At 37.0% G+C, this 22,215-nt stretch overlaps 1 protein-coding gene across 1 annotated transcript in view; it reads right to left on the bottom strand.

The window, feature by feature from the left end:
• Window positions 1–533: 533 nt before the first annotated feature.
• Window positions 534–22,215, bottom strand: part of col11a2 (collagen, type XI, alpha 2) — a 111,022-nt gene continuing 89,340 nt past the window's right edge. The window contains exons 37-63 of the mRNA XM_062985601.1: window positions 22,005–22,202; window positions 19,646–19,699; window positions 19,432–19,539; window positions 19,207–19,314; window positions 19,051–19,104; window positions 18,884–18,937; window positions 18,676–18,783; window positions 18,549–18,602; window positions 18,409–18,462; window positions 18,240–18,293; window positions 18,088–18,141; window positions 17,870–17,977; window positions 17,713–17,766; window positions 17,558–17,611; window positions 12,450–12,503; window positions 11,597–11,650; window positions 8,614–8,721; window positions 8,369–8,422; window positions 8,049–8,210; window positions 7,094–7,147; window positions 6,948–6,983; window positions 6,762–6,815; window positions 6,284–6,569; window positions 6,057–6,169; window positions 2,854–2,922; window positions 2,447–2,683; window positions 534–680 (exon numbers count right to left, since the gene is read on the bottom strand). Coding sequence (XP_062841671.1) covers window positions 534–680; window positions 2,447–2,683; window positions 2,854–2,922; window positions 6,057–6,169; window positions 6,284–6,569; window positions 6,762–6,815; window positions 6,948–6,983; window positions 7,094–7,147; window positions 8,049–8,210; window positions 8,369–8,422; window positions 8,614–8,721; window positions 11,597–11,650; window positions 12,450–12,503; window positions 17,558–17,611; window positions 17,713–17,766; window positions 17,870–17,977; window positions 18,088–18,141; window positions 18,240–18,293; window positions 18,409–18,462; window positions 18,549–18,602; window positions 18,676–18,783; window positions 18,884–18,937; window positions 19,051–19,104; window positions 19,207–19,314; window positions 19,432–19,539; window positions 19,646–19,699; window positions 22,005–22,202 — 2,544 coding nt within the window. The remainder of the gene's footprint in view (window positions 681–2,446; window positions 2,684–2,853; window positions 2,923–6,056; window positions 6,170–6,283; window positions 6,570–6,761; window positions 6,816–6,947; window positions 6,984–7,093; window positions 7,148–8,048; window positions 8,211–8,368; window positions 8,423–8,613; window positions 8,722–11,596; window positions 11,651–12,449; window positions 12,504–17,557; window positions 17,612–17,712; window positions 17,767–17,869; window positions 17,978–18,087; window positions 18,142–18,239; window positions 18,294–18,408; window positions 18,463–18,548; window positions 18,603–18,675; window positions 18,784–18,883; window positions 18,938–19,050; window positions 19,105–19,206; window positions 19,315–19,431; window positions 19,540–19,645; window positions 19,700–22,004; window positions 22,203–22,215) is intronic.

The raw sequence follows: 22,215 nt of genomic DNA, 5'->3' as shown, positions 1-22,215 counted from the left end.
TTGTGTAGCCATGGCAAGCATGTAAAACTTGAAAAACACTATTCATTCCACAAGAAATATTTAACCAAGAAATAAAATTACAGTATATTGCCTACATAACATTACTGTTGGGCTTTATTACCATGTTGTATCATATTGCATGTTGTACCAGTCAGAAACTGTCAGCTTATCTATTTGAAAGCCAAAAATAATACCCTTATATTATTCCCACTTTTGAAATAAGGTGGAACAAAGACAAATGTAGGAAGAGCCAGTGTTTGGGTGTGATTATGGAAGCATAGTGAGCATATGACAAAGAGCAAGAATAAGGAGTAAACAAAAGGAGAAAGAGATCATTGGTTTTGTTCTAGGAACCATAAAATTGATTTCTTTAGACTAAATAGTAAAAAAAAACACCAGTTTTTTATTTCACTGATTCTATGTAGTTCAAGTATGTTTCTCAACATGGTATGGCTGTGTCCAATGTTGTCTAAGTTACTGTGTATGATTTATCCTTGGAATTTTTCCTTAGAGTTCTTTGCATATGTTTAAGTTTATCCTAGAAAACAGGCAGGTCCCACTTCAAAACCAAACTTCTGATTGTGTTCCTCAAAGTCAGTGATCTTAATGTCCAAGAGAGGAAGCTGCTCCACTTGTGGTGTATTTATCTGTAGGATTGTTTTTCCATAACCTTTGCGATACTGTGTAGAGAGAAAAGAGAAAAACAGTAAAATAAAAAAATCTTATTCAAGGAGGAACTGTTAATTTGCTATTGTCCTATGCTTCAACATGTAACCAATACTAAAACAGCGGAGACCTTTTTTGTTATATTTTTTGTTATACTCCATATACACTATATGGACAAAAGAATTTGGACACCCCTTCTACTTTTTAATTCTTGTGTTTCAGCCACAACAATGACTAACAGGTGTAATAAATTATTTATATAAAGGAAATGATATGCTTCAAACAGCAACAGTTTAGGGAAGGCCATTTCCAGTTTCAGCATTTTTCTGTGCCCCTGTGCACAAAGCAAGGTCTTTGAGGACATAAAGAAAAGCTTGGTTTAAAAAAGTCTAGTAGCCTGCACAAAGCCCTGACCTCAGCCTGATTATACAGCTTTGGAATGAGCTGGAACATCAATTAAGGCTTTTTCCGGTGCTGTGCAAGCGGCAGCTTATTACAGCAGCTCTCTTTTTCTTGTTTCTTTTCGTCATTTTTGTATAACCCTTGTCTTAGTTCTCGTGTTCTTTTTTTTGTCCTTTTTTATGCTAACATGTGCAACCATGGGTGTGAAACCATGGGTTTGGAATCCTTGCTAATGCATCGGCAAACATGTTCAGCCACGGATCTATTGTTGACTCCCGGGAACAACTACTAGAGCTGAGCCACACAAAGTGTGGATAGACCAGTGATCCCTGCAAACCAGATCTTCTGGGAGGTTCTGTACCTCTTCAATCTGAGCCAGTCCCAGGAAAGACTTCTTGTGTGGTTCCGGTGCCTAAAACTGCATACCCATAAATACCTGGGTGTTCACCTTAACGGCAAACTGGTCTAGCAACTCAGATGTCCTGTACAGAAAGGAGAAAGGAGACTGAGGTCCTTTGGAGTGTGCCAGCCACTGTTAAGATCTTTCTATGACACTGTGGTAGTACAAGCCATCTTCTACGCAGAGGTGTGTGAAGAGAAACAGAAAAAGGCTAAACAAGCAGGTCAAAAGAGAGAGCTCTGTCTTGGACTGTTTTTCTCTAATATGTGGAGGAGGTGGGAGGAAGGAGGATGATAGCCAAGCTGTAATCCATCCTGTTGTCTTTTAGTTGTCTTTTTCTCTACTTGTAAGTTCTTACCTGTTCTTTCCCATTCTTCTTTGTACTGCTGTAAGAAGTTAATATCCCTGAGGGCATTAATAAAGTCTTGTCTTGCTTTGTCTTTCTTGACCAACATCAGTGCCAAGACATTCTTTTGATAGAATGGGCTCAAATTCCCACAAAAACACTTTTTCGTGATTCGTGAGTAGCCTTTTCAAAAAAAGTGGCTGCTGTTATACTTGATAAAAAAAAATACATACAGGTCACTCCTTTAATACTTTAATACCATTTGTTTGTTTTTTAAACAGGATGTCCAACAAGCTTGTTGTAAGGTGTCCAAATACTTTTGGTCATATAGTGTACCATTTAATACCCTCACTGTCTGTTGCTTAAGTTTAGGCATACCATTTTTGTGTTAAAAGAGAATTTATAAAACAATGGTCATATTAACCCTAGACAACAGCTTATACTGTCTTATGCCTCAACTTTTTACAAATGACTAACTTTTGCCAGAAATAAGTAAACCAACAGAGACATACTGTATGTTATACACTAAATTACAGACAAGGACTACAAAACCCCAACTCTGCACTGCTAACGTAACCTACCCAGACCTAAGTACTTTGTTCAACAAGTTAAAAGAAAAAAGACAAACTTACAGAACAGCCATCAACAAGTGCCATGATATAGGGACAACTCTTCTGACTAAGCTCTTCTTTATTAGCAGCCAGGAAATGCAATGCCCTCTGATAAACGTTGTCAGCAGCTTTGTCAGCCCAAGCCACTGAGTTGTGGCAGTGATAGACGAAGTTCTGATGAGCTCGAACACTAAGCAGCCTTAGGAAACCCAGCTGCACTACACCCACTGAATCACCATTTGCATCTACATAAGAAAGCTGAAAAAAGAAGAAAATAAGTGGTATATCTACCTCATAAAAGAACAAAAATATGATTATAGGGTACACAGAAGAAACTATACAGTCACTCTCTTAAAAACATGTAAATCATATAAAAGGACTGAATTGAAAACTGGTATAGGTAGGCCATATAATAAAGAAATGTTTACCTTGCTTCCTTTAGCAAACTGACTATACCATAACCCAGACTTCTTCACTGGCCAAGAGTTCATGTTCACCTAGCAGTTTAAGACAGATAATGAACATATTATACATTATGTCTGACTTAAATGAAGACATTTATGTGTTATTTGCTGGACAAAGAAAAGGCCTTTGTTAGCATGGAACACCAATAAGAAACTTAAATATGGTGATAAAAGTGGAAATAATAGTAAAATAATAAAACCTTAAAAAGCAAATACATATAAATCAACCAATACAGAAATATGATTATAAAAACGTAATTGCCCTAGTGGTAATAATGAGGTAAGCTTTAGATGTAGTTCTTGTTTTGTTATTCCAGATTACAGGTGCACGGTGAGTAAAATTAGATTGTTCAAATTCTGTAAAAACAACACCTGTCAGCCATTAAACCATGTTCCTATAAGGGCCTACAGTATGTTAAAAGACAACAGTAAGTCAATGTAAAGGGTAAAAACAGCAGTAGCTTTTAAAATAAATAAAATACCATGTCTATCATGCCTTACAGAGAGAGAGAGAGAGAGAGAGAGAGAGAGAGAGAGAGAGAGAGAGCGAGAGAGAGAGAGAGAGAGAGAGAGAGAGAGCACCATTTAACCTTAGCATACAACTCACAAGATGTGTATTATAACTCTCCCTGGTAATCACTGTAATCTAGAACTGAGAATAAAATCCTAGTGGCCTCAATAAGCGTCCTTCTACAATACAGAGAGAAACATTTTTCCTTTAGAGTATTAAGCCATATGGTATATAAAAATCTGTCCAAAATCCAGGATTTTTATACACTTAACAAATCAATTTCATCAAATCTATCACTCTTGGTAGAGATGATCTTCATTTGGCCCTGGTAAATACCATTAATTTTGTTTTATCTGCATTAAGAACTAATTTATGGTTTGCCATTCAGGGATGCACACTTAGTAAATTTCCATAACTTAGCCATTGGGCCAAAAAATATGGAAGGTTGTGTCAGAAAGCGCATCTGGTGTTAAAAAACAAACAAACAAGAAAACTGTGCCTAAACAAATATGCACATCAGAATTTGAATTTGTATTTGTATTTGCATTTGTATGTGGTGAGAGCAAAATGAAGACTCACGGCAGAATGTACAATACAGGATTGTATTATCAACATACAAATTTACTTTACACCCAGTTACAGTAGAGACAGTATCATATATATATATATATATATATATATAAAGTGTAAACAGAACAGGTCTTAAGATTGAGCCTAATGGGAAAACTTTTTGCAATTTGCAATCTCAAATATAAAATTTCCAATAGCCACTTACTTCTGTCTGTCTGTTAGGTAACACTGAAATTCTGTGAGTGCTTTTATTAAATCGGATATTGTTCAGTCTAAAAGCAGTGAATGAACTGCATCAAATGCTTTCAAAGGACCAATAAAAAGGGCTGCACAATGATTCTTTCTGTCTAAAGTTAAGAAATGTAATTTAAAACAAGGGTGGCAGCTGTAACAGTACTGTATTATGCTTTTTTTTCTAAATACAGATTGATATATTGTTAGAATAGACTGTGATGAGAGAAATAATTTAAGTGAATTATATGCTACAAGTGTTCTTTTAAAAAGTTTACACACTTTTCTAATACTTTATTAAGAATTTCAAAAACAAATTACATTACTTTTCTACATAGTCACCTTCCAATGCATTTTTCCAGCGTCGCACCAACCTTTTAATGCCATCAGCATTTCCAACAAAAATATAAAAAGGTGGAAACTTTTTGAAGATCCCTCGTAAAAATATGCTAATTATAATTTGGAGATATTTTGATAATTTGGAGATAGGCTGATAATTGTTGAAGTTGTCCAGAACTTAGCTAAATTTTAAAATGATTTGGAAATGAAAAACATAATCATTAAAAGGAATCTTCTTTACTGCAAATGTGCATTTTATTAAACTGAATAATGGCAAGCCAATGGCCAGGCCTTGGCTGGCCTACTGGCCACTTGATCACTAAAACCATGTACACATGATTTTTCATTGTTTTGTTTTTTCTTTTCTGTTCATTAAATCAGCTAAGGATAGATTAAAGTCATCTTTAAAAATTGGTCTATTTGGGTCTGTAATTAGTGTGATTGCCCGTTCGCCCACCACGCCCGTTTCTTTGCGTTTTTTTGGCCAAATTGTCAGCCTTTTTTCATCCACAATTTTCGAAATATCGACACGGTTCGAACTCTAAAACGTCCGGCCCGTGAATTACATCAATGCTTCTTTTGGATTTTTGGATCCACCCGCCCGTTCGCCCGCCACGCCCGTTTTTTTGTCCCATTCACTTTCATTCATTATTTAGAAATTTCGAGATACGAACACCGTTCCAACTGTAAATCATCCGGGCAGTTAATGACACCCCAACCTGGATACAGCATGGGAATACGCAGCCCCACCCGCCTGCCACGCCCGTTTTTTAAATATTTTGAGATATCAACGCCGTTCCAACATGGATGCAATTTTTGGAAAGGCACACCCGCCCACCTGCCACACCCGTTTTTTTTCTTCGAGATATCGACGCCATTCCAACTTTGAATCGTCTGGCTTGTTGATGATACCGGGACATGGATGCAGTTTTTGGATAGACACACCCGCCCGCCTGCCACGCCAGTTTTTTTATTTCAAGATATTGACGCCATTCCAACTCTAAATCGTCCGGCCCGTTGATGGCACCGGGACATGGATGCAATTTTTGGATACGCACATCTGCCCGCCCACCACTCCCGTGTTTTTCCATTTCGAGATATCGACGCCGTTCCAACTCTAAATCGTCTGGCCCGTCGATGCCGCTCCCGACTTAGATACAGCATTTGGATACTCGCGCCCGCCTGCCCACCCGCCACGCTGCAATCACACTTGCATTTTCTCCGGAAATGCAATCTCTAGTTAACAGTAAAGTTGTCACAGACTTCTTGTGACTGCATTGAGAACAGTGCAAGTAAAACAAGCTCTTATTGTAGATGGCTACCCTCCTCTAGAATTTCTGTTAACTTTAAACACATCTTAACCAGGTTTCAGAAAATAAGAATTTGTTTAAGTAACCAAGAAATTCAGCGGATCCAATTTTTCTTGCTGAATAAAACCAAAATCTTTTTCTTTTTTGAAATCTAGAAGATTAAATTAATTTTTAATGTTAGACAATGTGGTCATCCATGTACTTACATTCTTGACTTCCCTAGCAGGGTACAGGCATGTCTCCCCACCAGCTGTAAAGTTGCAGTAGACCTTAAAAGAGTCACGAGTGCAGCCCTGGTTTGGATCAATCCAGTATTCACCTAACAAAGAGCAAGCACAATTAATAAACAAAATCACAGACTCACATTAAAGATAACCTATTTACTAATAAATTACTAAATAGTTTTTCTAATTTCAAAATATGTTTACCATACCATCCATGTATCCTGGTTGACTAAGATAGAGGTCCTGACAGGTGCGGGCTGGACTTTCCTTTGTTCCAAGGGGGAAACGCATACTTCTAATATCCTCATGAAGGGAATGTAAAGAGCCAAAGATTTCCTGCATGTCTTCATTTCCAGTAAGAATACTATTGCCTTTGTCAGTGGGTGGGAAAACCTCGGATTCCATATCAGAGAACATCTTACTAGCATCAATGGAACGCTTGGATTTTTTAGAGATATGAATAGGTAGGGGCTGAATAACATCACCAGGTGGTCCCTAGAAGAAGAGGCAGAGGTTTAAAACTGGTAGCTATATTTAATGTTTAAAAGTAGTTTAGAATTTAGCAATTTTGTATTTTATTGTAATATTTTAAGAAGCTATTTAGTGGCAAAATGCAGTTCTGATCACAATCAATTATATTATCAATTATATATCAATTATATATATATATATATATATATAACTTACAGGAGGCCCTGGTGGTCCTTGTACACCTCTCTCTCCCTTAGGGCCAGCACCACCCTGTAAATACACAGAAAGGTTTAACATGATAAGAACAGGTCTAAATATTTGTTTGTAGTAATTGTAATGTTTATAATTGTAAAGTTAATGATATTTTGACAGTTCTTAGCTCACGAACACGTAGTTTCTTACCAAAGAACCCTTAACTCCCTTGTAACCTCTTGGACCCTGAGTAAATTAAAAAGAAAATGTTAAAATGTGATACAAGTGTAAAATGAGTGCTATTTTGTACTAGATTATTTTCTAAAAGGACAAAAAATCCTGCAAAACATACTTACTGGTGAACCAGGAGAACCAGCTGGACCTAGAGGGCCAGTTCCACCAGGAATTCCCTACAAGGCAACACAGCACATAAAATATACTTATTCATGGTGAGAGTCTGTTAATTTGTGGTATTTATTGTTTTGAAGACATAATAAAATAAATTTGTTTTAGACAAATAGCAACATTAAATAAACCTACAGTGCTGTGAAAAAGTATTTGCCCCATCACAATTTCTTCTATTTTTGCAGATTTGTCACATTTTCATATGTTGCATATGATCAAACTACACTGTTAGTCAAAAAAGGGACCTCTGTCCCACAATGACATAAAAGACTTAATTAATTCAAAATGTTTCAAGTTTAAATTGTTATTACCAAGGGTGGCACAACTTGTTATTATTTTCAATAAGTGAAATGGTTGTTTAACAGCTGAATTTTGTGTAAGATCTGAAACATTTAAATGTGACAAATTACAAAAAGTAGAAAAAAACAGAGAGGGGGCAAATACTTTTTCACATTACTGTACACTTTTACAAGTCATGGACAACATAATGTAAACCCTTATGGTATTATTAATATAAAGAAGTAGGGCCACACACTGTATACAGATCAGCACTAATCCTACTTGGAATTCTGTCATTCAAGTCCTTAATAGTGTAATGGAATGGGTGGACCACCCTTAAAGAAAATAAGTTAGTTATTCAATAAATAAATTTGTTGCAGATCTACTTAGCTATTTGTGCCCAAGAAGTTACCATAAGGATTTAATCTGATAATTTGGATGCCAAATACACATATTACTGCTTATGCAATTTGATTGTGATGGAGACTTTGTTGCTGTAAAATATTACATATTAAACTACGTATATTAAAAAGTGCTATTGTCTAAGCACTTTTGTTGCTTATGTAATGCATCTTTTGTTGTTGTGTTTCTGTATTTGAACTTTGTAAGCATAGACTTATCACTTACAGTTTCTCCCTTGGGCCCAGGCGATCCTTGGGGGCCAGGCAGACCTCTGTCTCCCTTTTCTCCCTGTTCTCCTGTAGGTCCAATTAGACCAATCATACCTGAATGTCCTTTCTCACCTTTCACACCAAGGTCTCCATGCAGACCAGGTAAACCCAAAGGACCCTGAAATAATAGAAATATTATAGCATTTACTAAATTACTGACAGATTTGATTAAATTTTTAATCATTACAAGCTGTTGATATATACTGTAACTGAAGAATACAAGTTTTATTATACACAACTAATTTCTGTGCAATTTCAATTTTATTAAATGTTTACAATGGGTCCAGGAGGTCCTTTCTCGCCTGCAGGACCAGGAGCACCTTGTTCCCCCTAGAAGAATTTAAGAAACATATTGAATTAGATAAATAGCAAAATGTTTGATGTTTTCAGCAAACAAAAGATATGACATCAGTGGCATACTAACAAAATTTTAGATGAATATTCTGACTCTAAAAATCTTAAATATGGACACTTTTATGTAGGTGAAAAGTTTTTAAAAATATAAATGACTAAGATCTTACCACTGAACCTGGCAGCCCTCTTAGCCCTTCTGTTCCTGGCTTTCCAGGAAGACCTTGTTGTCCCACTGGACCTGTTCTTCCTGGTGGCCCACCAGCTCCTTGTGTACCCTAAAAAAATTACAAAATGGAAGAGAGAATACATTTATACTAAGTGACCTAACTTATACCAAGTTAAAGCATGTCTAATTCCATTTAATTTAAGATTGCACATTTCTGGTCTGGTAATGTACTTTTTCTTTTTGTTGATTTAATCAAATTTACATTCTAAAAAAATTTGTTTGCTGGTAGCATAGCTAAGATTCGAACTTACGAGTCAATTGTCTTCCATGTTCTGCAATGCAACAAATTCCCTGCCCAGCTAAATAATTAAACAGCTCCAGTAGCTGTTTAATTAACATGTTATACAGCCTTTACATAAGCCTTTATAGCATTTTCCTTTTCTTTATCAGCATTCTCTTCTGACTAATCCTCCTAATTGTGCAGATGGCATTAGCCATGTTGTACTAGAACCTATTAGCAATAGAGAGAGGTTTCTTGGACTGCCTCGTGCCTGATCATAACCTCTTTTCTTCATGTCCATATAAGCTTTGTGCACAGGTGCACAGTCATACTGCAAAGGTAAAGGCATATGATTTCCTCTATATAAATAATTTCTTATATATGTTAGCAGTTGTTATCCTGTTATTATGAATTAAAAAAGAAGGGATGTGCCAACAGACTTTTGTTCATGTAATGTGTAACATATACTGCATATGATGATACAATTTAATCTAACTCATTTTATTTAATGAATGACTAATCCCCCAATAACATTATTGAGTCCTTTCATGCCAAGAATTGTACGTCTATCAACAAGTCAAATGCATTGCTATACGGCACTGGCATGCAGCTTGGCACCGTAAACCAAACAAATAAGTTTAATTATTATTTAATACTGTGCTTATAAATACTTATATCAAAATAAAGGATGAGGGCAATTAATTGGTTTGACTTTATCTGTTCGGAGTCCCCAAGTGTTGATTCTCTTTAATCTTTAAATCTGAAGATAATAGTAGTTTGATATGGACAGGTAAAACAAGTGGACATTGTCTTACCTAGAGTGGTTCACCAAGACCATATGATAAGTGTCAAAACAGTGAATTCAGAAGGTATTCAGACCTCTTGACATTTTGTGCCTTTTATTGTGTTGTAGATTTAATTTTGAATGAATGTAATTGCCATTTATACACATCAAACTGCACTGATTTACCCATGATTATAAAAATTTGCTTTTAAAATAAGTTAAAAAAAGTATTAAAGTACTTTGTTCAGGTACATCTTTATCAGGTACATCTATTTAGAAGACGTCTGAATGGGGGACACTTCACAATTAACTCTTCAATGACAGGTCTTTTGGGGAAAACACATTTAAACACATAGCCAAAAAAACTTTGGGGCTAGTTTCTGGATGTTCTTAAGTGGACCAAACTTAAACCCCATTGAACATCTGCCCAAATCCAGAAATGCACAGCTTGTTATAAACACATAAATAAAGACTTGCAGCTGCAATTGCTGCCAAAAGGGGCATCTACTAAATAAAGGACTAAATAAAGGATCTGAATAAAATTGTTTACTTTTTGATTTTGAATGAATTAAAAAACACTTTAAATGTATCTTTTTACTTTATCATTATGGGTGATTAATTACTTTTTTTTTTATATTTTTTTATTGAGAAGTCAAAATACAAGTTACAAAGAAATGTAATGGCTCTCAGACTTCCTCAGTTTTATTTTTACAATCAAAGACCACACATACACATTCACACACATAGAATAACAAAACAAATAACAAAAACTATAAATAAAAATATACAGTAGACAAAATTTCTAAAATGAAATTTAATGAAAATAAATAAATAAATAAATAAATAAAAATAATTAAAAAAAAAAAAATCAATCCATTCGAAGGCATGGCCTGAAGCTGGTCAAAATAAGCGAGAAAGGAATTCCACTTAGAATAAAACTTTGAGGTATCACCTCTCAAAGTGTATCTAATTTTCTCCAGTTTCAGGAAATACATCATATCATGGAGCCAGATTGAGATTGTAGGTGGTTTAGGGGATTTCCAGAGCAAAAGGATACGACGCCTTGCCAATAAGGATGTAAAAGCTATAACATCTGACTGGGCCTGCGAGAGTGATTGAGGTCCTAACAACAGACCAAATATTGCGATAAAAGGACAGATTTGGATGGTAACACCAATAATTTTTGATATAATCTCAAAGTAATCAAACCAAAATGTATAAATCCTTGGGCAAAAAAAAAACATATGGCTTAAATTGCAAGGTGACATCGAACATCTATCACACAGATCACTAACTGTCCCTGGGTAAAATTTTGATAGCTGGGACTTCAAGCTGTGAACCCTGTGTAGCACTTTAAACTGAATTAACTGAAGTCTGGCAGAGGGTGAGCTAAAGCGCACCCTCTTGATTGCCTCTTCCCACCACTGTTCAGGTAAAACAGAGCCCAATTCCTCCTCCCAGGCATGTTTTATCTTGTCAAGGGAATATGTGTTCAAATCCATCAGATGTAATGGGTGATTAATTACTGACTGAGTGATAAAATAGCAATTATATCCATTCACAAAGTATAAGGTATGCAAAATTCCAAGTCGCCAAAATACTTACTAAATCCACTGTATGTTGTATTGACAAAAAGCAACGTAACTTACTGATGATTACAGCATTAAGTGGCCATTCCTACCTAATTTCTTTAGCAACAGCAAATCCACAACTGACATTTTTACTAGATACTTTTTATTTCTAGTTTAATTAACATTCTTATGTGGCTAGTTAGTTTGTTTAGCCACTTTCTGACATTTTCTAGGCTCAGGCTCTCAACAAGTGTCAATTGACTGGCAGTACATAAGATGTGCTATTGTGTAGACCAACTAATGATAGGATACTGCTTTTGCATGCAAGCAGTAAACCTTTATTCATTACCTTGCTTCCTTTTTCACCCATACGTCCTTCAGGTCCTCTTGCTCCTGGAGGACCCTACAAACAATAATGGATATTTAAAAACAATAATCTCCTTTAGGTGTAAATGTTGTGCTACTTGCCCAAAATACTAAACATAAGAGCACTGGGTTGTCTCAGAGTTTAAAATTAGGGATAAAGAATTAAATATACATGTAAGTGATTTATACTTTGCTGTTCAATGTTACATACACACCGACTAGGCATAACTTTATGACCACTGACACTGATTATCTCTTAATCACGGCACCTGTTAGTGGGTGGGATATATTAGGCAGCAAGTGAACATTTTATCCTCAAAATTGATGTGTTAGAAGCAGGAAAAATGGGCAAGCGTAAAGATTTGAGCGAGTTTGACAAGGGCCAAATTGTGATGGCTAAGCGACTGAGTCAGAGCATCTCCAAAACTGCAGCTCTTGTGGTGTGTTCCCGGTCTGCAGTGGTCAGTATCTATCAAAAGTGGTACAAGGAAGGAACAGTGGTAAACCGGCAACAGGGTTATGGGTGACCAAGGCTCATTGATGCACGTGGGGAGCAAAGGCTGGTCCGTGTGGTCCAATCCAACAGACAAGCTACTGTAGCTCAAATTGTTAATGCTGAAGTTAATGCTGGTTCTGATGGAAAGGTGTCAGTCCATGCCTTGAAGGGGCAGGGCTGTTTTGGCAGCAAAAGGGGGACCAACACAATATTGGGAAGGTGGTCATAATGTTATGCCTTATGGGTGTATGAAGTACTTTTTCCTGTAGAACCAATAAAGGCAGGATATGATGCTAATGTATATCTGATACTCTCTCTTTATGAGTTTACACTCTCTTACTCTCTTTCCAGTAGTCCCAGGTGGTCCATTTTCACCAGGAGGTCCTGGAGAGCCCTAAAAAATATTTTTAGCAAAATTAACTTCAAGTATTACAAGATAAAATATCACCATAATGTTTTATTTAAAAAAAAATGTTTCAAAATTATTAAATGGCAATATGATATTTGTTGTGTACTACAATGACTGACCTCACTGGGGTCTACAACAAGCTACAATCCACTAGGTTGAATCAGTTCATCTGGACACAAGTTTGTTGTAGAGATACAGATGAACTGATTCAACTTTGTGGATTTGTGTACCTGGATTATTGAGCATGCATCAACAAGAAACAAGCTACAATGCTAACCCCTTTACATCTGTTATTGCATTGAACAAACACAAATCATTAAATAACATTATATTACACAAAGAAAACTTGGGTAAATACACAACATATATTGTAAAACAATTTTATTTATTCAAGAAAAGTTATCTTTTACATCAACTTTGTAAAAAAAGATTGGTTAATACTAATACTTTAACTCCTTAAGACCAGTGACCTTCTGTCACATATGTGCCCAGGGAATCCTCTCCCCACGTCCGGAGGTCACTGTCACCTGAGTATTGATTGTTTGTCTGTTCACCTGGCAGCCATTTTGTCACTGTTAGTGAGCTATATAAGGACCAGTTTTTTGGTTGGCTCCTTGCTTGTATGTGGATCTTGCTACATTTCTAAGCCTGAGTTTGTATGCTGTGTTTGCCTTTGTTTCCCTGACCCTTTGGACTGTGTTTTTTTTTATTTTGTCTCTGGATTTCCCTTTGGATTTGTTTGCTTTGGATTGATACCTTTGTGACAAATAAAACCTGCACTTGGATCCTCTTCTTGGCCTGTTGAGTCAATTGTTACACCTGACAGTGAGTACAAATTTAATTTTACTTTACTGCATAAGGACATATCTGAAAAAATAAAGGTTAAATATGAGATGCCTGAAGTTCCATTTTAGTAATTTCTCCTTTTAAACATATTAGCTATTTTATTTGGCTTTTTGAAAAATTCAAATAACAAATAATTTAGTATTAAAATACCATTATTAAAAAGCATTAAAAATAAAATTTTATATCTGAATAAATATTGATATTTTTTTTGTAAGGCCACCAAACACTTTTATATTTCAGTAGATGTCACATGATTAAAATTTTTGTGATTAATCGTGATTAAAGAAAAAATTAATCAACAGCAACAATAATGAAACAAAATCTAAACAGTTGTGCTCACTTTTATTGCAAGAAAATATCTACCAATTAAAGATTCTAAAGAACATTATAATAAAAAAAATCTGGCAAAAGCAAGGATCTTTTATTGTTGACTATGATCCCTGCCACTGAAAACTCTCAGCTCTCACAGGGTACTGCAGAGGCATGTGAATAGAGGAACTGTTTGGGTAAATGTTAAAGATTTGAGTATAAGGTGGAGCAAGTAGACCACCATTCAAGCACTGATGTCTGGGATCGAGTGCCATGGCTATCTACAGCCATTCAGATAGCTCGTAGCAGATCATCGCGCATTGTTTTCTTGAAATGAGAAATGTACTGAGGATCATTGTTAGAAACTGCTAATTCACATTGCAGGTCCCAGCACTTTGGTGGCAAGTTTACATGGCTTCAGGGGCGGCACGGTGGCTCAGTGGGTAGCACTGTCGCCTCACAGCAAGAAGGTTTTGGGTTAGATCCCCAGGTGTGGCGGTCCGGGTCCTTTCTCCCCGTGTCTGCATGGGTTTACTCTGGGTGCTCCGGTTTCCTCCCACAGACCAAAGACGTGCAAGTGAGTTAAATTGGAGACACTACATTGTCCAGGACTGTGTTCAATATAACCTTGTGAGCTGATGAATCGTGTGTAATGAGTAACTACCGTTCCTGTCATGAATGTAACCAAAGTGTAAAACATGACGTTAAAATCCTAATAAACAAATGAACAAACAAACAAACAAACAAAGCTTCAGGACTACAGCAATTTGCTTAAGCTTATTCCACTCGGCTTTTGTAACATGGCCAACTTGTGATCACGCTTCACAAAAACTGCAGTAACAGCATCTTTGTTCTTCGATAATCTTTCAACCAATCTTTCATGTCATATGTAGAGTTCCAGTGTGTAGGAACATCTTGAATTAGACTTTACTCATCCAAACCAATGGCAGCTGTAATTTTTAGGTTTTAAGTTTCAATATCCGTTTGGTGCCAGGCTCATTTTAAGCATTAAAGAATACTTTGTAAAAGACATGTGTTTACATAAGTATACAGTAAAGATCTCTGGTAAGCTAAAGAAGAAATATTTAGAATAACATTTTTGCAGGGGGGTGGGCCAAGTATGTCAGGAATTAACTTGATATTATGTTGTGCAAAACTAGCCAAGGTACAGAGTCAGTCTTTACTCCATGACTGCTGGAAGGCTATTTTCATGTTAAGAACAGTAGTGAGTTGAGTGGAGTTTGTGCATACAGGTATCTTTTGTTACTGGTTCAAAATGCTGCAGCTCGAGAGCTAACTAGAACTAGAAAGTTTAATCATATTAGTCCTGTTCTATCATCTCTACACTGGCTGAAATGATCTGAACATATAATGATTTACAGTTCCAAAATCTGTCTATGCCATACAATAGCCAATATGTTGCTGATATGGCAATAAACCCAAACAAACAAACTACACTGACTGCCAATTAAATTCCGCATTAATTACAAAATACTTTTACTAACTTATAAAGCGCTACATGGCTTGGCTCCACAGTATCTAAGTGAACTTATTGAGCACTACAACCCAGCACATTTACTTCATTCACAAGGTGCAGGGTTACTTATATTTCCTACAATTAAAAAAATTACAGCTGGTGGAAGAGCATTTTATTACAAAGCTCCACAATTTTGGAATAACCTCCCTGCCTCTGTTTGGGATTCAGACACAGACTCAATGTTCAAGTCCATATTGAAAACATATTTATTTACTCAGGCTTTTGATTAGTCTTTCCAAATTAGGAGTGTGACTTCGTTCCTGAGGGGTCTGGGAGGTCTGGTGCTCTCATGTTTGTCGGATTTGCTGACTCTATGTGTTGGCTTCTGGCTGCGCCTGATTTCTGAACTCTAGGACTGGAGCTGCCCACCCCGAATATAGACAAGGGCACAGAGCTTGGGGGTTCTAGGTCATAGAAACTTGTGGTGATCAGGGATCTTTGGTTGCTGTCATTCTGCCTCTCTTTGTAGATTTGTTGACAGTGGGGGGCTGACATCCTGTGAAACCCTTCATGACTGTGTAAACTGCTAGCTCTCCCTTTTAGTTATGCTGTAATAATTGGGGGTACAGGAGTCTAATGCTACTCTCTGCAAAACTGACATTTTACTTACCCTGTGGTTTAAAAGGGTAATGCCTTTGGCTTGCTGTCTAGATACAGTGACTGCTGACACCTGATTGTCTGATATATATGGGTGTGCGTGATTGGGTTCCTCTCTCTAATGTCAAATAACTTTTACCGATAGATGTTTGGGTGGGTTAATAATTTCTTATCATAAATAATGTTAATGATACTATTTATTTTTTAAGAAGGAATAGTACTGGGGTATGGTTGTGTTATACAGTTCAGGTTTATGTCTAGGCAGTTTCAGGCAGGGTAGGTTGTGATCCTCCTCCCCGCAATTACAAGATATTACACTTCTTTTGCAGGAGGCTGATTCATGTTCAAGCATTTGGCATGTATAGCACCCTAACTGGGTTGGAAATTTAAAGGTCTACATGTATTTTCTGGTACACAAGCAGGATTTTCAGTGTGGTTGTAATTTGTTGAAAGTAATAATGTAGGTGTTCATATTTATAAATTGGCCTTGTTTTTTTATCACTATCCCTCTAACATTGGTTACGTCTTGAGATGCTAGTTCCACAGTTATTTCAGCCTCATTCTGGTGAGGATGACACCTTTGCAGCTGTTTAACAACATATGTTAAAAGGTCTTTGTGTGAATACCAGTGAATGTTGAAGTGACTGTCTGCCTGCACCTTTTAAAAAAAAATACTTCATCAGTATTTGTCAGGATCTGAGCTTCTTTTGCATCCTTGACATTGGCAATTTCTATGATGCCATTTTGAATGGCAAAAGGAAAGACATTGGTAAGAGGCATGTCAGCCATCAGAGTTTCCATGATGATAAATTTTGTCCAGTTCTTGTATATTGCAGGAAATACAGAACCAGACAAGGTATTGGCCAATATCATGAGCAGTATTTCTTTTTCCGCACATATTACATATGTGCACATTAAAAGTGACCTTTTTCTTTTTGAGTTGAGGTTGGGAATCTATTGTTGTACATTTAAGGTTTATCACTCTTAAACACCACCAACCTCACAGTGAAAAAAAGGGATGCAGAGAGCCATGAAACTTCACAAATTGAATTATTGCTTGATTGACCCTGAGCCAACACCTACTGGGGATCTTAACAAATATAAAACCCAGTGCAAGTCTTGACCAGCCAATTGATTGGTGTGGGTCTCTCCAATTTCTTGTCTAGGTGAAGTGGAAGCCAAAGTACTGAGTTGGAGCAGTGGTAGCTGGTGCACACCATGTGACTCAAGCACCACCATCTATTCCTCCACTGAACAGGTTGCACCTCACAGCAAACAATGTGCCCCATTTGTTGTCTCTTATGATCAGCAAGTGAGTGCTGAGAACCTATTCCATCCTGGGTCCTCAAAAGAAACAGCATTATAGAGTAAGGAAGTAGAAATCCTTCATTACGGTACTTAAATATATTTTTGGAGTTTTTGTATTTTACTACAGTAAAACATTTTTGTTAACTTAAAAATTGCTAGTTCCACTCTGTTACTTACTGAATTATTAAGCAATTACATATATTTTTAAGCTAAAATGTAAAGAAGTACTGTGCATTCAGACAGTAAATTACTGTCTACTAAACAGTGTTCTAATTAGCTCACTAGCTATGATGACAGTATGCACTTTACAGTAGGTAGGGAGTGTTCTAAAGTCTTGAAAACAGCTTAATAAAATGTACTGAAATAATATAGCACAGCTGAGATTTAAAAAAAAATTAAACATGATAAAATAACTTGACCTACAATAAAATGTGTTACTTACCACTTCTCCTTGTTCACCATCCTCTCCTCTGTCTCCCTTTGCTCCATCTTGTCCCTTTTGGATTTGGGAGAGAAAAAAAATTACTAGTACACTTACTTTACTAGTAATACAATAACAGATACACAAGAACCAATGAGAAGGCTTTATGTACTCACTCTAGGTCCAGCTACTCCAGGGGGACCAGGATCACCAGGAAAACCAACAGGTCCCTTAAACAAACAGAAACAGTGAAACATAAGTTGCAACAAAATAATAATAGGACCACTGACTTGTCTTGTGTATTGTCTTGGTGATGATTATTTTGTCACATACAGGATTTCCTTTGGGACCATCATCTCCGGGGGGTCCCCTACCACCAGGAGAACCAGCTGTGCCTGGCTGTCCAGCCTCGCCTTTCTCACCACGTTCTCCTTTTGGGCCCTGCCATTAGTCAAACAGTAAAAAACACAATATTATTAATAAAGAATATGATCACTAAGAACATTAGAAAAGCTCAGAATTTGTAAAATATTATCTTATTAAAAAATCACCTTTTTTCCTGGCACTCCACCAATACCAGCTGGTCCACTTTCACCAGGTTCACCCTGTTTACAAATGATATTTTAATGCAACAGTTAGGAGGATATAAATGTTATATCTATGAAAAACAAAAAGAAGTACAAATACAGACATTTACATTTACCTTTTCACCAGGGGGACCTGGGTTACCCAAACCTCCTGGAGGACCTTGGGGACCCTAGCAACCATAGCATATTTGATAACAGAAAATTTGTGGCTGAAATGTAGTTTGTATTGAATTCATGAAATCATATAATATATGAGTAAAATGTAAGTCAAACGAAATTACTTACATCAGCACCATTAGGACCAGCTGGGCCACGAGGTCCAGGGGGTCCAGGAGGACCCTTAAAATTGATTTTGTAGATTAATAAACAAGAATTTTTTCCTAATATCATTAAGTGTAAAATAACATATACAAATAAGCACCCACCAGAGGTCCAACATCTCCTGTCTCACCCTTTTCTCCAGCTGTACCTGGAAATCCCTAGAGGCAAAAATTAAAATGTAACGAATGTAACAAATCAGAATATAAATAATCACTCTTTTTAAATTAATACCTGTAGTCCAATAGGGCCTGGAGGCCCAGGAAATCCTCTTATTCCTTCATCTCCTTTGGCACCAAATAGACCCTGCTGACCTCTGGCACCTGTTTCACCATCAACACCCTAACAAAACAGAAAAAGTCAAGGTACATGCTAATTAAGTTTATCTGATCTATAAAGGAGTACAATACTGGTTTATAAATAGATATATTTTAAAGCTTACAGGAGCACCAGGCTGTCCAACAGAGCCCATTGGCCCAGGTGGACCAGGAGGTCCCTGTCAATGTACAAATTATTTCATTACAAAACAGTACTTTATTCAGCATGTAAAAAAAATACAATGTCTTCTTGATCAATTTAGTTTTATTGTGATAATTATGTATTTATTACTTGTTCTCCTTTGGCTCCTTTTGCCCCCTTTTGTCCATGTTCTCCAACTTCACCCTAATAAAAGGTAAATCACGATTTAATTTAAGCACATGCAGTCACTTAAGACTTGAACCAACAGCTAAATGAGCTTAGAAATGAGATAAGAAAGACTTTGACCTTATCACCATCCTCTCCTGAAACACCTGGGGGGCCAGCAGGGCCTGGCAGACCAACTGGGCCTTGAATGCCATCACGGCCTGATGGACCAGCTGGGCCTTTCTCCCCCTGGTAACGAATATAATTGTATGTCATTGGTTTATTGATTAATAAGAAGTTGATAGTCTGTTTACATATGTTCATGCAATATTATATTTTGTAGAGTTAAATAAAGTGAGTTCTTACAGTCACTCCTTTCTCCCCCGCAGATCCAGGGGGGCCAGGTGGTCCAGGTCTTCCAGGTGGGCCTATAGGACCAACTGTGCCTGCAAGTCCTCTCTCACCTGGTGAACCCTACACAGCAATTTCATTGCAGTTAATAATTTGTAAAGCATATTTTAAACTAATAAATAAAGTATTCATCTGCACTTTTTATTAATATTTAATTTCAAATACTGACAGCTGGTCCAGGAGGTCCTGCTGGTCCTTCATTTCCTTTCAGTCCAGCTCCACCCTATTAAAAGTTCACATTGATTGTTTAAACACCACAATAGTATAGACTAAAGGTGTTAACACAAAGACAACATTTTTGTACTTCAGTAAATTGAAAAAAAGTTCTACTTTTTTAAGAACAAGAACAAAATAATAATAATAATAATATATTTACATAGTACGTTACTGTTTAAGTCTAAAGTGCTTTAAATAAACAATAAATAAGGATTACATATACACTGCTCAAAAAAAAATTAAGGAAACACTTAATCATTACAGTATAACACAAAGTCAGTTCAACTTTAGGGATATCAATCTGCCCAGTTAGTTTGATTTTCGGTATGAATTTGAGTCCAGCCCTCCATGGGTTAATGATTTTGGTTTCCATCGACTGTTATGTCATTTTGTTCTTAACTAATTACACAATTTATAACAGTAAAGATTTTCAACTCGAATCTTTTGTTCATCTAGATCCAATGTTTAATTTAAGTGTTCCCTTAATTTTTTTGAGCATGTCCGTGAAACAATTTACTGCAAATTAATAATTGAGGAACAAATATAAAACAGCTATACAATCAAGTTAAACAATATGTTTTGGGACTAAAAGACAGAGTTTCTGATGTCCTCTGGGAAACTAGGGTTTAGTGGCAATATGAAAAAAACACTGGATAAGATGTGAGTGATCCTATGAATTAACAGACATCTTTCATCTACAAGTTTAGGAAATCAGTTAGATACACAGGATTATGTTAATTATTTCCAGAAAGGCTGGGGCGTTGTCAAGTTTGCAACACACTCAAAATAGATAGAATCATGTTTACCACTGTTATATCAGATTTCCTATTTATTACACTTTTTTTTTTTTTTTTTTTCTTTTTAAATAATTTAGCGCGTCCAATTTCATCCCATCAATCATCCTCTCACTAATGCCGGTCCCTGCTCCTGGTCAGGGCTGACGAGGCCATTCCACGCCTCCTCCGACACGTGCACAGCCAATCGACCGTCTTATCACCCACACTTGACGAGTGCAGCTCGGCAGAGCACCGTGCACGGAGGATCACACACTCCACCGCACCCCCTCCCGTCTCCATGCAGGCGCCACCGACCAGCCAGCAGAGGGCACAAACGCCCCAGTCCTGAGAGAGTATTCCGTCCGGTCTCAAATCCCGCCCCCCCCCACCTGAACAACATGCCAATCGTTGTTCATATAGGCGCCCAGCCTCGACCGGAGAAGGCAGAGCTGGATTCGAAACGACGCACCTTCGAAAACCAGCTCTGGTTGCAACACGTGTCTTTTACCGCTGCGCCACCTGAGCGGCCTTTATTACACTTTTAATCATCAAGTAACAGAGGAAATAAATTGTTGCAGTTTTGCAAGTGGAATTTTTTCGTCTATTTTTTTCCTCTGCTCAACAGACTGTGATTGTCGTTGTCTGATTCTTCTCCTTATGATGCATCAAACATTTTGAATAGGAGACAGATCTGGACTACAGGTCACTCAAGCACAACACATTGCATGTACAAAGCCACACTGTTGTAGGTTGTGCAAAATGAGGCATGAAATTGTCTTGTTTAAATAACAAGCACTGTCAAATGCCTCAACAGCAGCTTACATCTCTCTAAAATCCCAATACATGTCCCCACATCAGTGGTACCTTTACACATATGCAAGTCATCCATGCTGTGGGCTCTGATTTACTTCAATATCATGTTTTCTGTCGCTGGGTGGTCCTCTTCTTCATTGCACTGAGAACCAAGTCCATTTTTTGGAAAACAAGCTGACCACAGCGTATTTCCACTGACTTTTGATTAATCTGAGATGACAATAGTTTCCAGTGTACTCCCAAACACATCTGTCTTTATTAATCACATTAGCAGTAGTTTCTTATCCAATGCAGTCTGAAGGTATAAAAGTTGAACACATTTGAGGATGAATTCTGGCTGTGCCCTGCATGGACTGCGATTTCTTAGATTACATGAATCTTTTCACAAAATTGTGTATGGTGGATGGTGAAAGATCTATATGATTTCAAATGTTCTTTTTGAACTGATTGTCAATTCTCACGACTTATGTTTGCTTGCACCTTCTTTTTATAGTCAATATACACTCACCTATTACCAAGTCACTTGTTAATTGTGCAATATTTTAAAAAGGTGTAGCTTAAAAATTCCATAAACTAATGATTGTGTTGCAGGTATCAAAATCAAAATTTGAAAACCATTAAAAACAATTTGTTTGCATTTTTCTCTTTTTACTGCATTTTACAAAATGTCCCAAGTTTTCAGGAAATGGGGTTTGTAATTCAGTTCTGGATTAATTTTTTTACCGATAGTCCTGGAAGTCCTCGTTCTCCAGGAAAACCTCGCAGTCCAGGGGGTCCATCTTTTCCAGGACCACCAGGAGGACCAGGGTCTCCTTTGATTCCTTCTTTACCAGAAGGGCCAGAAAGACCTTGCTCGCCTGGTGGCCCGGGGGGTCCAGGATGGCCACGCTCTCCTACAGGGCCAGTCTCCCCAGTGGGACCCTAAATATGAAAT

The sequence above is a fragment of the Trichomycterus rosablanca genome, chromosome 2 (assembly GCF_030014385.1).
Source record: "Trichomycterus rosablanca isolate fTriRos1 chromosome 2, fTriRos1.hap1, whole genome shotgun sequence".
NCBI lineage: Eukaryota > Metazoa > Chordata > Actinopteri > Siluriformes > Trichomycteridae > Trichomycterus > Trichomycterus rosablanca.
This window is presented reverse-complemented; position numbering and strand designations above follow the sequence as displayed.